Source organism: Vigna radiata, chromosome 6 (genome assembly GCF_000741045.1).
Source record: "Vigna radiata var. radiata cultivar VC1973A chromosome 6, Vradiata_ver6, whole genome shotgun sequence".
In the NCBI taxonomy this organism is placed as follows: Eukaryota; Viridiplantae; Streptophyta; class Magnoliopsida; order Fabales; family Fabaceae; genus Vigna; species Vigna radiata.
Genome location: NC_028356.1, coordinates 3576763 through 3593731, shown reverse-complemented (window position 1 = coordinate 3593731; position 16969 = coordinate 3576763). Strand labels below are relative to the sequence as shown.

Below are 16969 nucleotides of genomic sequence, written 5' to 3'. Positions count from 1 at the left end.
GGTTATATTACCTTAAAATATATTGTATTAACGGATAATTAATAGGCCTGATGATTATGAAGCCTATAAATATGAGATTAATGTCTAGGTAAAGACATTTTTCGATAATAGTAAAAGTCCTTTATAAAAAACATATCTGACTTGAATGTCAGAGTGTTTTTTGCAGGTCACCCACCAATCGTCAAATAATATCTTGGTGAGATTAGAATGTTCGGGACACGAAGCAGAGTAGAGAAAAGAAAGACGATCGAACTCGGTTCCTTTCAACCGAAACAGAATGTAGAAAAATGTCAAAATATATTTTTCTTTTAAAATAATATACTTTTATATTCATTTGATATATAATATAAAGATAAAATAATTATAAAAAATAAACTTTTATATTTTTAAAAAACAATAATAATAAATAGTGTGAAATGAAATGTTTTATACGTGTGAAAATATTATTATTGAAAAAGACATAGAAGGACCACAAGCATACATGTTTCAGTCTACTACCAATTACTTCTGCGACACAAAATGACACGCACTCATCTCATCACAAAATGGAAAGAACAACGATGCATCACACAACAATTGTCAAAACTGTTAACGGCGAAGACATTGAATATGGACGTTGTTCACTGAATTCACTTCACCCGATAATGTTCCGTGTCCAAAATGAAGATTATGTCGAATACCTTTGCTTCTTGGATTTCTTCCCTTATGCATGTTCTGAGGATTCCACATTTATATTTTGTTCAGATTTACGCTTCCCAACATCTCTGTTTTTTTTTCTATAGACAGGCCATTTTTGAAATAATTTATTTAAAGAGAAAATATAGAATTTCAGATCCAAAAATATGTACTGAATTAGACATTTTCATCCGAACATGCCCTTATTTCACCTTCAGTTTCAAATGTTACAAACTTACCTTGATAAATGAACCAGGTGCAACAAAGGAGCTGTAATTTCTCTCTATCAACACCGTCCATTTATAAAGACCAACAAATTTGAGAGGGGTTTATTAACTTATTACAGTGGTTTGTGATTCAATGAGTGGAAGATTATTTTATGTTCATCCATTTATATAACTTATTTTTTTATTGTTTCTGTGTAATTTCTTCTCATAGTATTTGTTTTTTAATCTTTTCATAGGCTATTTGAATAGAAAACTTTAGAAGGCAATTTATTTTTATGAAATTTTTAAAATACTTTTATAATAAATTGTTGTTTTTGTATACAAAATTTCAAAAAGAAATATTATAATTTTCAAAAATATTTGATTTATTCAAAAGAGGAAATTTTAAACTCAACTTAAACAAATTGGAATTTGAAATACTTCATTTCAAAATTCGCATAAAAATCTCAAAACGTTTTGCTAATATGAATTGAGATTATTTTAACAAATTTTGATTAAAAACAACATCAACATAATATTTTTAATTACTAAAAACAATTATTTTTTGTAATTAAAATATTATATTTAAAAAAAAATAATATTTAATAAATTTGAATTATCTTATTTAGATAAAAAAAATTAAAAATAAAACAATTAATCATATTTTTTATATTACGTATATCATTTAATCTTAAATATTTTGTGTGTGCCTAATAAGGCATTCAAAATTTATTCACACATTTATATATACATATATTCTAAAAATAATTTTTTTTAATTTGTATTGTATAACTATCTTATTAGTTTAAGCTTAAACATTCCACATAGTTAGAAAGATTTATTAAACTATTCACAGAAAAAACGGATGTACTTACAAATCGAACTATCATTTCCAAACAATAATTAAATTTGATGGTGATTAACTTTTGCTAAATTTATTAAATTTTTATTAACTTTCACATAACTTCGTAGTTTAACGAAAAAACAAACAGCAATTAAAACATGTATCAAAACACTCAAGACTCAATAAATATATAACTTCAACCCATAATTAAAACCTAACTTAACTAATATTTTACTTTTATAAAATAATTTACATAATTTTATTTTATTTTTATTCAACGTAAAATATTCAACAATTAAAATCTGTGTACATTAACAAATGTTTACACGATAACTACAATAATATCAATGCCAAAAAGTGAGACTTTGAGAAAATAAATTTGCTAAAAGTAAAATGAAAACTAAAATATTATAATATTGACATTTATATTGTCTCGATCAGTCAATCTATCAAAACAAATATTGCTGATGAATTTTTTTTTTTAGAAAATTTTATCAATAAAATTGACACCACTGTTTTTTAAAATCTTAAATCAAAATCTTTTCCTTCATATAATACTTAATTCTCTGGTATCTAACTTATATTTACATTTAAATTCATCACCAAACTATGTGAAATATTGAGATATAAAATCAATTCAGAATATTGATATATAATGTACCTTTTATTTAATTATTAGAAAAAATTATTTGCAAATTACAAAATTGAATGAAGCACGCAGACTTTCAAATGAGTACTTCAAAATTCAAAACATTCCCTACAGAAAAGTAGGGTTGCAATTTAATTATTACTTTTATTAATGGCCTTATGAATATAGAATAAGCCGCCCCTACGGCTGTGTCACAATTTTCAAAGGTTGACAATTTGTATCATTCATTGTAACTTTCCTAAGTAAATTATTTTGGTTTTATAAAAATTTAATCATATATTTAATTTTTGTAATATTTCATAACCAAGTATAATTTTAGTTCATTATTATACTTTTTTTCAAATTGACAAAAAATGTTATGTGTAACGATGGCAATCATGTTTTCATTTAAGGTATTTGTTAGAGTAAACTTTTGTTGTAAAAAAAAAATTATTTTACTAAAAATTACGAATAAATATGTTTTAAAGTTTTATATGAATTATTATTAATTCAAGTTTTAATTGTAAATAGTACTTGGATCTATGAATGAAAATGGTTTCAAAATAATACTTGTAGTTAAATTCTCTCGAATGAAAGTTTAGAGTATAAATATAGAACTATATATCTCTTTTTTCTTTAGTATTTTAATAAAAAAAATAAGAAAAACAATTATTTGCCACACTTAAAATTTTTACATTTATTTGATACTATCATTTCTTATTTTTTATTCTTTTCTTTCTAAAAAAATATAATAATTTACACTTTTATAACTACTTTATCTTTGTACTCTATGTCAATGTAAAAAAAATAATTAAAGTTTTAAAACATCTCTTGAAAAAGGAAAAGTCAAACTTATGATGCACTTTTGTGTCATCAATATTAATAATAAAGTTTAATAACAAATTTTTTATCATATATTATTTCCATGAATATATTAAGAATTGGATACACAATTTTAAAATTTCAAATTATCAAATGCAAAATTAAATTTTGGCATGAAAAAAATTAATATTTTAGTTTAACTATTTGTTTATTTGACATGCCCTGGTTTTACTATTCACATGAACATGTGTTTCAAATTTATAATATTGGAAGATATATGTATTAAATTGTTTTTGTTACTTTTTATGATAAAAAATAAAGTCAATGACTAAAATAAAAAATAATATATATATATATATATAAGAAATTAGTTAAAAATATTATTTATATAGGGAGAGAAAAAGAAAAAGAAAGAAAAAAACATAGATAAACATAAAATATTGTAATCATAAAACTTATTTTGGCTCCTTAAATTTTTACAAAGACTAAAACTACTCAAAATTGATTATGTTTTGATTATATTTTTCTACAACTCTAGTCCAAATGGATTAACTTTTTTTTGCATAACAATTTTTTAATTACCGTGGTTACAAAATATAAGCATGTCCTTATTTATATGTTTTTATGCCTAAATTATTGGGATTTGTGATGATTTAAGAATTATGAAGTAACTTTAGAACTTTAAGAACCTAATTGCTTTAAAATAACATTTTCTATTTTAAATTCGTTTACAAAAATTACTCTAAAAATGTTTTTCTTTTGTTTTATCTATTTTCTGTACATAACGGAGTGAAAAAAAAAGTTTGATCAGATAATTTTGAGGGAAAAAGGGTTTAAACAATTTGTTAAAAATAAAAAGATAATGATATTTAGACAACAAACATTGATTACGTTCAATCTGTAATTGATCAAAAATTATTCCACAATAATGTTTATGATTATTATTATTGATTGTGAAGTAATTTTTTACCAATCAGAGATTGACACGTGATCAATGTTTAATTGTTGTCAAAAAAATGTTGTCTAAATATCATTATCCAAAATAAAAATATATGAAAAAGAGAGGTCAAATTTGCTTTATCTATAAAAAAAAAATATATACACATGATTAACCAATACAAAAGTAAAACCTAGAACGTGAAAACCAAGCACAATCCGAATTAAGTAGATAAACAAAAATGTAATACACATGACTTATTACAAACATCCTAACATATATTTAATTTCTGCAGATGAAGTAATTACTAAAATAATAAAAGTGCAAATAATTATTTTATAATGAGTAGTTATTTGAATTAAAAAATTTACTAAAATGATAAATTTGAAAATAAATTTATATTATGAATAATTATTAAAATTTTAAAAATAGTAATTAAGAGTGTAAAATTGAAAAAACAAAAAAAAAATTATATATAATTATATAATCTATTAAGGGAATCCATCCTAATAAAAGTAAGCAAATAATGCTGTTGTCAAATATTTTTAAAAACAATTCTGTTATCAAATATTTTTAAAAGTATAATCGAGTTTGAATATTTTGGGTCCTATCGACATATATTATATTACGATATGCATTATATGCTTAGTCAAAGGTATTTAATGGTATTTAGAAAGCTCTAATTAGGTTATTTATGCCACTTTGAAACTCAATACGAATGTTGGCATGCATGGAGTGGTGCAGTCATTGTTGCAGGGTTTGCCCCACCAGATTGGAACCCATCTATGGTGACATTTCCGTCGATTCTTGCAGGTAATTCAATAATTTCTTCCCTTTTCTTCATCTAATTTTACCGATAGAGATAAATTAAAATTATAATATATATAAATCTCACTAATTTTATAATATTAAGTTAAATCTAATTTCTTTGTAAGAACATTCGTTAAATTTGATCTCCCGAATCTTTACATTTGAATGATTTTGATTTCAGTGTCTGCAATTTATGTGGAAAGGTTCTGTTAGATTTGGACGCATCGCTTCACGTGATACTTCCAGACAAGAATGCTGATAAAAGTTCCAAAATCAGAAACGACAAGAATGTACAACCTCAAAAACAAGAAACATAGTCAGTACTCTGATTTCTTCTCAGTTTTGTTTCTTTTGTTTAGTTTCAGTAGATTTTGTTGAGTTGTGTAAATTTGGAGTCTGCATTATTCTGTATGTGTGATTTGGAATTTAGATATTCATGTACAGAAGAAGAAAATGTCTACGAGAGGGAAAATAGTGAAAAATTCAGGTGATGAAATTGGAAATAAGAGAATGATAATTTTTCATTCCTTAAATTTTTTTTTACTAATTCAAGCTTTGATCTTTGTTTTAAGAATTGATCATCCTAGCTCACTTAATCATTTGATATTCAATTTCCAACACAACACTTTTCTGTCTTGTTAGTTCTTAAAGCAATTTTGTTTCTTCATAATGTTATTTTTCCTCAATCAATTTGTATGAAAACTCTTAAACTCAAATTCTTAGCATTACAGTGATTATATTTGTAAGGTATAACTTTCTAGTCGGATAAGACCACAAAAAGTAAGTTGCAGTAAACACTATTAGGCATTTTTCAATTAAAATTTATTTAGTATACACAGTTTATCGACTGATCACACTGTCATAGATAGAAGGTCGAGAGGTCAGACAACACTCAGTAGTAAGAATCTCTAAACACAGTTTCTAATCAAAATTACTGTTTAGAATTACTTAATAAAAAAATGAATTGTGATTGAGTGAATCAAATTCATTTCGAAACTTATAAATAGAGATTAAATATGATTATATTTATTACGAATTTAAAAATTTATTTAATCTCATACATTAGAGTATCTTTTACATATATATTTGAACAGTTCAAACGGTTTAAAAAGTAGACATAAAAAATTAATCAATTATGTATATAATAACCTAAACTAACTCGAAAGAAAATATGAAAAAGGATAAAGATCTTGATTTAATTCCCCAGTTTTCAACTATAAACTATCTTACTACTAAAAGAAAAGTAGCTTAAAAAAAAAGAAAAAAAAGACAAATATTCATTGGAAGAAAACAATTTATGATAATACATGTTCGTAGTTTTTAAGTTAATTAATGTAACACATAATAGAAATTAGAAATAATGGAGAGGAAAATTGACATGCTGCATATTCTGTGTTTTTTATCTACAATTATTTATCTTCGATAAAAAGAGTTATTAATCCTTTATTATTATTATTATTATTTTTACATTGCATGTGTTTATGGTTTTTACAGGATACAAGTCAGACTTGATCAGAGGCATAGTTCTGTGTGGCTTAGCATCTTTAAATTTACTATCTTAAACAATAAAGCTTATAGTTATCACAGATCTCAAATTTACAGATTATGTTAATTAGGTATTTTTTTCACCCTTCATTCATTTTTATCTACAATAATTGATATCTTACCACCAAGTTTAAGGATAACAACCATGCTTTGTAATCAAGGATTCTTGAATAATGGTTTATGATTTATTTCTTCATGTTTTGTAGAATAAATCGTCTCTTAATCTATATGATAGTTGTGCCTCAATTGACAACATGGATAGGTAAATAAGTATAAACATTGAACTGAGAATTAATCTCCCAACAAAAATCAATTTAACATTTCAATTCTTTTTGTTAGAAAAAATATAAGGTTTAGTTAAATTTTAAATAACTCATAAATTTAGATATTTTTAATTGAGTTTTAATTAAACAATTTTCTATTTAGTATTTGAAAATGTATTACATGTTTTAATTGGGTTTCAACTATTTAATTTTTCTTTTAATTGGGTGACATAGTTTTTATTTTGTCTTGTTATACCTTAGTTATCTTCACGTATGGTTTTAGGTTAATATTAACTTATTCTACTGTTCAACACTGATTGCGCTTGTAGTCTTTAGTTTTAGTTTCTTTTTCTTCTTTCTCATTTTAATTTATCCTTATTCAACAACAAAAGTAACACATAAAATAATATTTAAAAATAATATTTACGTCACCTAATTAAAAAAAAAGTAGAGATTTAATTAAAAAATACAAAACTTTTAAATATTCAATACTTAAAAAAATTAATGAAACTTAATTTTAAATACTTAAAACTTAATAAAACAAAAATATAAATAAGTTAATACAAACTATCTTTATTAATCATAAAAAAATTATTAGTAGTAGGTGATTTGCGTTCTAATATGTCAGAGTTATCTGAATTTTATAGAATCTATCATAAGTTTAGAGAGGCCAAAACATGCAAGTCATGCAAATAATGATTTTTATTTCTTTATTTCCAGTAATACTGGTAAAACATCTTTAAAATTATACAATTTTGAAAAGAAAATGAGTTAAGTCCAAGCTTAACTTTGAAATGAGATGTTTGAAAAACTAATTAGAATATTTTTTACAATAAATTAATACTAATATTTTACTGAAATGATACCACAAATGAAGCCATAATAAACAATTAAATTCAGAATCAAACCTCAATATAATTATCAATTATATTTTTTTTTAGAAGTCAAACTTAAACCTAGAAAGGGACAAAAAGGTAAACTTGTTCTAAATTTACAATACTTTGTATTTAAGTATCAACTAATTAATTCTTAAATTCCTGCAAAGAACAAAAGGCTTTGTTTTATTGTAATAATAATGTAGATTAAACACTAATTAATATAAAACAGAAGTCCAAAATATTGATATGGTAATATTGCAGAATTTGGAGCAGTTGAATACCACTATTATTCCCTTCTTTTAAATGAAATTATTGATGTAGGGTAAAGTGCACGATAAGCTTGTGGCGTAAAACGTTCCAATTGTCATTCATTCATTGGTCTCTTTCTTTTATTCACCAAAACCCAAAAAGCACCATCTTCAATGTTCCGGTCTCTTCTACTTCCATCGTATTTTTAAATTATGAAAAAAATATAAGTTATAAGAAAAAAATAATAATTTTGTTTCATTATACTTGAAAGGATTTAAACAACGAAATCCAGTGTAATTTGTTTCACTGTTTTTAACAACTTTTTAATATACATGTCACCATTTTATTAGTTATTAGTATGTTTAAATTTATTTTTAAAAAAATATTTAAAATGAACAGTTATAAATTACGTTATCAAAAAATGGTAAAAATGATTGTTAAAGAAATTTTTTTCTCATACTAATAATAATATAAAAGTACGTACTTTATTATTAAATAATTAAAATATATCTTTAATATAATTATACTACTTATAAAAGTTTATTCTTAAATTGGCATCGTAATCATCCAAAACTCTTTCCCTTGACCTAAACACCGACAGCTGTAACACTGAAGACAATTCTTCATATGCATGTTCTTATGTTTTCATGTATTTCAAAATTACTCTTTTCAAAACTTATAAAAATTAATTTATACTTCTAATAATCACAATGATAGTACAAAATAAAATCCTGATAAACTAGATTTCCACGTTTTTAGTTATATTTTACAAAATTATTGTTTCAATAATAACAACTATAATAATATATATTTTTTCAAATATTTAATAAACTTACGTAACTAAACTCCAAACCCCCGCTATTCTCATTTTGTTGCAAGTAAAAGAAAAACTGAATTTAGATTCAATTAAAGTTAATACTTATTAGCTGAATGAGATCCTTTTTTTAATATGTAAGGAAAAGAGATTTTACATGTTTAAATTTATTTATTATGTTGATTATTTGTATAATTTATGTGAAAACGATGAGTATGTGAATAAAGTAATGAGAAGTTTAAATATAATTTTCTTTTCAAACTTTCTAAAATGTCTTTTAATAAGGAGTTTAAGATTCTAAAATAAATAATACTTTTAATACAATAATTAGTATTAATGATCTTATTTAATAATTTATAAGTTTATATCTAATTTCATGTATAAATACACGTATTATTATTGTTAAATTATATCCATAAATTTAATTTTAATTATCATATCATGCTATGAGTCCATTTTTTTTCATATTAGTAAAATATTAAGAATTAAGAAGTGTAACATCTAATTTTATACCACTACTAAAAAAACTATCACATGTCTAATATTTGAGAATAAATAATTCACAAATATATGGATACATAATAATATTAGAGTTATATCAAATATAACTATAATATAAAAAATATATATACACATTGGTTCTGTACAACCATTACACTGATATAAAGTATAATAAGGTTTAAAAAAAAAACATATTTAACATCTTTCCGCATTAAATCAATTACTATATAATCATTTGTTCACATAATTAATCACATAATTAAGATAATCATTATAAATAAAGAAAACATATAAAAAAAACAACAGACATAAAGAAACTATTACATATAAATAATTCATATAAAAAAATCATAAAACATAAATATTCTCATATTAGATTTCACAGTCTAAATACATCTATTGATATCAATATTTTTAATATAATTAAATATGAAAGAGCCAAAATTAATCCCCACTACTTATTTTAAATCATTTTCATACGAATCCACCAACATTTGTTATCTGTGTTTTACTTGCTCAAACACGTATATATATGAATTATTATATTATATTAGATTGATGTATTTTTTCTTCTATAACAAATAAAACATTTTTACATTTTTATTATCCAGTCTACATTTATTATTATTATTAGGTATAATAACATATTTTAAAATCATAATTAAAGTAAGACTTAATGTATTAAGATATAACGTGTGCATTTATATTAATTTATTTATTTCCTTTTTTATATATAACTTATGAAATCTACGTACTCGTGTTCACATATATCATTAATTTAAGTTGTGTGTTAGTGACAAATATTTAATTTCTAACATCTCACTAATAATTATATTCCTACTAATAAAGTATTAAATGACATTTAACACAGTATATATTATCATTTAACCTTTTTTAAAAGTAACTCTTCTTCATAAGAAATCATATAATACTTACATAACTCTAAAAGCAAAACTATAAAAACAAAATATAAATACACATACTTTTATAACACTATATAAACAACATGCAAATGACAAGACAGGATAAGATAGAGTTTTTAAATTACTTTTAATAATTGTATATATTAAGTCATATACTTAGTATAATTACATTTCACCGATATATTACAATGCAATAAATTCAATTCATTAAATATTTATTAGAAATCATTACATAACTTTGAATTCATTCATTATTATTGACTCTGATAATCACAAGGTCTTGATTATTGTATAAATACACATTAAATTAGATTATGATGGTGTTTGTTTGAGACTATGTATTGTTTATGAAGATAAAAAGGTGTATTTTATTGTTGTTTGTTTATATAGATTAGAATTGATTTATACATATGTTTGGAAGCTTCACGTTAAATCAATTTATAATATATGTAATAAATGTAAATTTTATTTTACAAGTCGATAAAATTGAATTAGATTAAAGTTTACATATTAACTATGTTAAAATTATCCTAACTATATTTTTCTACAATTATAATATTCAAAAGTATAATTTTTTTATCACAAATATATTCTTTAACTTTTTCAAATAAATTATTAAGTAACACAAACATCATATGTAATATTAAAAAAATATAACTTTTTAATAACAAATATATATTTTAAACCTTTAAAATAAATTATTAAATATAATATTTTAATTTATTCTGTTTTAAACGTAATTATTTAAAACTATATACTAAGTTTTATGTAAATATCATTAATTCTAATTTTTATTAGATAAAATTAATTTAATTTTCACATAGTTAAACAATAAAACATTAAATAAAAAAATATTTATATAATTATTTAATATTAAAATCACAAATATTTTTTAAAAAAGGAATTTTTCAAGACAAAATTATTTCATCACAATTATTTTTATATTTTACTATTAATAAACATATATTATTTTTTAAATAATATTATTTCAAGATATAAAACTAAAATGTATTTTTCTAAATTTAATTTTATTAAATAAATAAGTAATTAAAAATCATAAAAAAGACTATATAAAATATTTTAAACCTAATTCATTCTTTAATATATTAAATATGTAAAAAGATGTTAGAAAAACTTTTAATGATAATTAAAATGAGTTTAAACACATACGATAAAATAATATTTTATTTTAAAAATTAACTTACTTTAAAATAAAATATTAATATAATTATTTTTAAATGATAATAGATAATATTTTACATTCTAATACTAAAATATCTTTTTATTTCTAAATTTAATTTTATTAAATGAAATATTATAAAAAATAATAATATAAAAAATAATTAATATTACCGAAATATCAAATAAAAAGAACTATAAATCCCTTATTAATAAGAGAGTAACTTTTTATACCATCTTTTATTATATTATAATAATTAATAGTTATTAGTTTACTTTTTACATGACAAATAGGAAATAATTGATTAATAAATAATTTTATACACACACGATAATAAAACAAATATAAATAAAAAATTATTTTAAAATAATAAATAAAATAATTTAAGAATATAAATAAAAAATAAAAATAAATAAAAATACAAGTAAAATAAATTTCATACACATGTCATAACAAAATAAATATAAATTAAAAAAATTAAACAATTAAAATAAATGAATAAAAAAATAAAATAATTTCTGTATACATGCAATAACAAAATAAATATAATAGAATAGAAAATAATAAAATCAAAATTAAAAAAATAATTTGTAAGAAATTTATGAATAAATAAAAATTTTAGTATTTTTTATATTATACTAGATAATAGATTTTCTAAAAGAAACTCTCCTTTACAATCAAATAAACGAATTCTTCAAAAATATTTAAAGAAAAAAAGTTAAATAAATATTTTATAAAATCATAATATTTTTAAAATAAAATTTAAATATTTTTTATTTATGATAATAATAATATTTCTCTTTAATTATACCACTTCTATTCTTAAACAATTTACGGTTTCATTATACAATCTTTATTTAACTCTAATATGATTGAGAGATATAATATATTTTCATAGAAACTATTTATGATTTAAACAATATAGCGAACTAGTAATTTACGGGGTATCAGACGACTATCATTAATATAATTATTCATTAACGCATTGTTTCATGTATCAGACGGGTATCATTTTTAAAAAATTAAATTAATCCTTTAATAATGAACCTTTATATATACAGTTGTATTTGTTTGTGGGGTTCAGGAAATTGAAAAAGTTATATGAAAAGTGCTCAATAAAAACAAAAGAACAGCAAATGACGACGCTGTTGGGTCCGGTCACTCCGTTGAACACTCGTCGTTCTTCGCTGTCACACATAACACATCACATGCCTTAACCATTTATTCACTCATTCATTCACCGTTCTTTCCGCAACCCTCTTCGCACGCGCAATGGACCTCCGCCACCGCGTGCCCCCCACCGCCCACGACGGAGCTATCCACCATCCCAACCGCGGCAAGAGGGATTCCTCTCCCACATCATCAGCGTCCTCTCCTAAGGCCTCCGACGCCCTCCCTCTGCCACTATACCTCACCAACGCCATCTTCTTCACTCTCTTCTTCTCCGTCGCATACTTCCTCCTGCACCGGTGGCGCGATAAGATCCGCAGCCATACACCTCTGCACGTAGTCACGCTCTCCGAGATTGCCGCGATTTTCTCCCTCATTGCCTCATTCATCTACCTCCTCGGCTTTTTCGGCATCGACTTCGTGCAGTCCTTCATCACACGCGCCTCGCACGACGTGTGGGACGTCGACGAAGCTGTTTCGGAATCCTCGCCCAGGCCCTCGCCCTCTACGTCAATTACCAAATTGCCCCCTGTTGAGTGCTCGTTGATCTCCCAAGACGATGAGGACATTGTCCGCTCCGTTGTTAACGGCGTTACGCCGTCCTATGCGCTCGAGTCTCGCCTTGGAGACTGTCGCCGTGCGGCGGCGATTCGGCGCGCGGCTCTGCAGAGGATGACGGGGCGGTCGCTGGAGGGGCTGCCGCTGGACGGGTTCGATTACGATTCGATTTTGGGGCAGTGCTGCGAAATGCCGGTGGGATACGTGCAGATTCCTGTGGGGGTGGCGGGGCCGTTGCTGCTGGACGGGTTCGAGTACACGGTGCCGATGGCCACCACGGAGGGGTGCCTTGTTGCCAGCACCAATCGAGGGTGCAAAGCTATATATGCATCTGGTGGGGCCAGCAGTGTTGTTTTGAGGGATTGCATGTCAAGGGCCCCTGTTGTCAGGTTCTCCACTGCTAAGAGGGCTGCACAGTTGAAGTTCTTCTTGGAGGATCCTCTCAATTTTGATACACTTTCCGTTGTTTTCAACAGGTTTGTTTTGGTACTCTCTAGAGGGAGTTTGGGTTCGTGATCACGATTTTAAAATTTATCATTCAGTAGTCGGTGTCCACTCTAATTGCATTTTTGGATTCATCGGATAATCGAAAAGTTTGTTGAAATGTCGATATCCAGTCAACTGATTTTAAATGAATATTAATATATACGGTTGGTTGCGCGGTAAAGAATTTATTGAGTCCAAAATTAATTTTGAGTTGAAGTAATTTTAAATAGTGTTTGTGTTAATTAAGAAAAATTTACATTGATATTTGCTATTACCTGCATACTAAGTTAATTTCTGTAGTTTAGGGAATTATATTTAGGTTGATTTTTTTTTTTAAATGTTTGGCGAGATGTGGTTTTCCCTTAAAAGTTAATGATAATTGGGGAGTGGGATGAGTGGAGGAAATTTTGGAGTATAGATGACTAGAACTTGGATGTCGTTTATTTGAGTGTGGGAGATTTATTTATTTGTGCTGAGTTTTGGTGTTTGGATTAATGGTTTCAGGTCGAGTAGATTTGCCAGGCTGCAAGGTATTCAGTGTGCTATGGCTGGAAAGAACGTTTATTTGAGATTCACTTGTAGCACGGGTGATGCTATGGGTATGAACATGGTTTCCAAAGGGGTGCAAAACGTTCTTGACTTTCTTCAGAATGACTTCCCTGATATGGATGTTATTGGCATTTCTGGTAACTTCTTTATCTTTCCCATTTTGATGAACAATATTTCCTTGATCTTTCTTCTGTTAAATCGGATGATGTCACCAGCGCCGTTTCTTTATATGCTATTACACATCGTCTATTTGGCTTCTTTCTTTTCCGTACTGGTTTCTTTTGTCGTGAAGTTACATCATCTTATTTCTTCCCCTACCATCTTTGATGTCTTAGCTTTTACATTCATACACGTACACACACATTGTAGGTATTGTCAATTTGAACAGGAGACTGGTGTCCTATAATGATGTCACTGTATTCTGACTTGATCCTTTATATTGATATCGTTGTTATGCCTATAATCACGGCATGGTGCAAGTGTTGTAATGGGAATATTAATACAAAAAATGTGATGGTTGTGTTCTGATTTTATCCTTTAGGAAATTATTGTTCGGATAAGAAGCCATCTGCAGTAAATTGGATCGAGGGACGTGGGAAATCAGTTGTTTGTGAAGCAATTATTAAAGAAGAAGTGGTGAAAAAGGTATTGAAGACCAACGTGTCTGCCCTGGTGGAGCTTAACATGCTTAAAAACCTTACTGGTTCCGCTATTGCTGGTGCTCTTGGTGGATTCAATGCCCATGCTAGTAACATTGTTTCTGCAGTCTTTATAGCCACAGGACAAGATCCAGCACAAAATATTGAGAGTTCCCATTGCATAACCATGATGGAAGCCGTTAATGATGGGAGGGACCTTCACATCTCGGTGACCATGCCTTCCATTGAGGTGATTTGGCATCCCGTCCCATCCTTTCTTACACGTTACCCTTCTATATTTGGTAAACTTTCCAATTTAGTTAATAGCTAAGGTTTATTCTTCAATTTTCCTCTCAGGTGGGTACTGTTGGGGGTGGAACTCAACTTGCATCCCAGTCTGCTTGCTTGAATTTACTTGGTGTGAAGGGTGCGAGCAAGGAGTCACCAGGATCAAACTCAAGACTTTTGGCCTCCATTGTTGCTGGATCTGTTTTAGCCGGAGAGTTGTCTCTGATGTCTGCCATTGCAGCGGGGCAGTTAGTCAACAGCCACATGAAATACAACAGATCAAGCAAAGATGTAACCAAAATATCATCTTGAGGTGGTGCACGTGGTTGTAGCCATCAATTGTGGAGTCTAGAATAAAAAATGAGGGTCATGCCATCATAAAAGTAGAAGTTTGGAAAGGAAAATTCAGAAAAAATTAGACTAGGCTGTTGCTGTCCATGTTTAGCTTTGTATCGCTGTCTGTAGAATCTTTTATTATATTTGGAGAGAGGAAAGTAGATTTCTTCTCTACCTGCTCCCTCTCCCTCTGGGTCCTTCCTTTCCTGGACACTTTTCATTGCATTATTGAATCAGTGCTAACTCTTGTTTTAGCAAACCAAGGCATCTTTCATGTGGTATCGCAATTCTTCCTCCCTGTATAATATGCTTAGCTTATCCTTTACGGAATTTCTCTCATGTATTGATTCTACTATGTGAAGCCAATGCATAAATGTGGAATTCTTGTCCGCCAGTGCTACTATCAATTAGATTTCACCAATTAGTTCTCATGATTTACCAACACTTCTATATATATACCATTTCCTTTCCTTTCCTTTCAACCACCTCATAAGAATTAAATTGGTAGTAGTATAGGAGCATTGAGATTCCATTGTTTTAGTATTAATCTATTCAATGTTTGTTTTGTCTATTAAGTGTATTATTGTGAGAATATAATTTTGGAGAAGGTCTTGTAAAAGTTGACAGAATTTTACATTAGATTTTTGTAAAGGCTACTAGTATGTTTTAGTTTATGTGCACGATAGAGACTATAAATAATATATTTTTCTCAACTTATTTGTTGTTCTAACTTCTTAAAATGTTTTTAACACTAGTGTTTGAAGCATCCATTAGCAACATGTGTTTTCAGTTAATGAAGATTGGTATATAATTAATTATGAATAATTTATAAAGTTATTTATTTTAACGTATTGTTATTATCTTTTTAAGTTTGTCATAATTTTAATTTTAATTTTCTTTTAACTCTAACTTATATTTTTTAAAACTATTTCCTACATTATAACAATTTTAAAATTATGTGTTAAATAGAACACAATCTTTTCACTTATTACCTTTTCCTTTCTTTTTTTTTTCCTCAATTCAAATGATTACTTTTCCTTTATTTCTTTCCTCTTCTATCTTTTGATCTCTTATGTATGATGGCGAATTTTGTAATTTTGTGTTTCAAACTTTATGAAACTTTTTTGGATTATATTTTTTGGATATATTGTATTAATGGACTGGTCCAGCCTAGCCCAACTTTAGTGAACCAAAAATAAGTTGGACCAAAACGAGGCAGTCACCCTAGAAAAATATAAGACAAAATATATGTATTATGTTGTTACTACACATGATTTAATAAATGTCCAATAAAATATAATAATCACTTACACCAAATATAGTCGGTAATAACATATTTAGTTAATACACGATGATTAGAAGTTATTTTTCTTCCCGCACCTTATCATTACTAACTGCACTTTTATGTTAACATCAAAAAGACTAAAACGCCCTCCACCAGTACTTCATCACCATCGCTTTTAAGGTAGAAGAAGGGACGAAATATATTACACAAAAAGAAGAAAAAAGAGAAAGCATAGTAAAAAAAATGTTCTAAAAATTTTGTTTAGGAAATTTTATTTTAAAATAGATTTCATAAGTTCTGAAAATCCCATTTCAAAAACTTTATTCGGAGAATCATGTTCCTGAAATCTTAAAGAACTTGTTCTGGAAATATTTTAGGACAATT

At 26.3% G+C, this 16969-nt stretch overlaps 1 protein-coding gene and 1 long non-coding RNA gene across 2 annotated transcripts; both read left to right on the top strand.

Moving 5' to 3' along the window:
• Positions 1 to 4805: 4805 nt before the first annotated feature.
• LOC111241813 lies at positions 4806 to 6550 on the top strand. Its single transcript, XR_002668088.1, has 3 exons — positions 4806 to 4925; positions 5104 to 5238; positions 6417 to 6550. It is a non-coding gene; the product is annotated as an uncharacterized LOC111241813 (long non-coding RNA).
• Positions 6551 to 12361: 5811 nt separating this feature from the next.
• LOC106765004 (3-hydroxy-3-methylglutaryl-coenzyme A reductase 1) lies at positions 12362 to 15782 on the top strand. Its single transcript, XM_014649479.2, has 4 exons — positions 12362 to 13479; positions 13994 to 14175; positions 14580 to 14926; positions 15034 to 15782. Exons 1-4 carry the CDS (start codon positions 12548 to 12550, stop codon positions 15274 to 15276), a joined length of 1704 nt encoding a protein of 567 aa, XP_014504965.1. The 5' UTR covers positions 12362 to 12547; the 3' UTR covers positions 15277 to 15782.
• The last annotated feature ends 1187 nt before the right edge of the window (positions 15783 to 16969 follow it).

Bases quoted from the DNA above. Each gene is read 5' to 3' on its own strand.
- LOC106765004 (XM_014649479.2), top strand. From the start codon at position 12,548: ATGGACCTCCGCCACCGCGTGCCCCCCACCGCCCACGACGGAGCTATC. The intron at 13,480-13,993 runs GTTTGTTTTGGT...TAATGGTTTCAG, and splicing joins CTTTCCGTTGTTTTCAACAG to GTCGAGTAGATTTGCCAGGC. The intron at 14,176-14,579 runs GTAACTTCTTTA...TTTATCCTTTAG, and splicing joins GGATGTTATTGGCATTTCTG to GAAATTATTGTTCGGATAAG.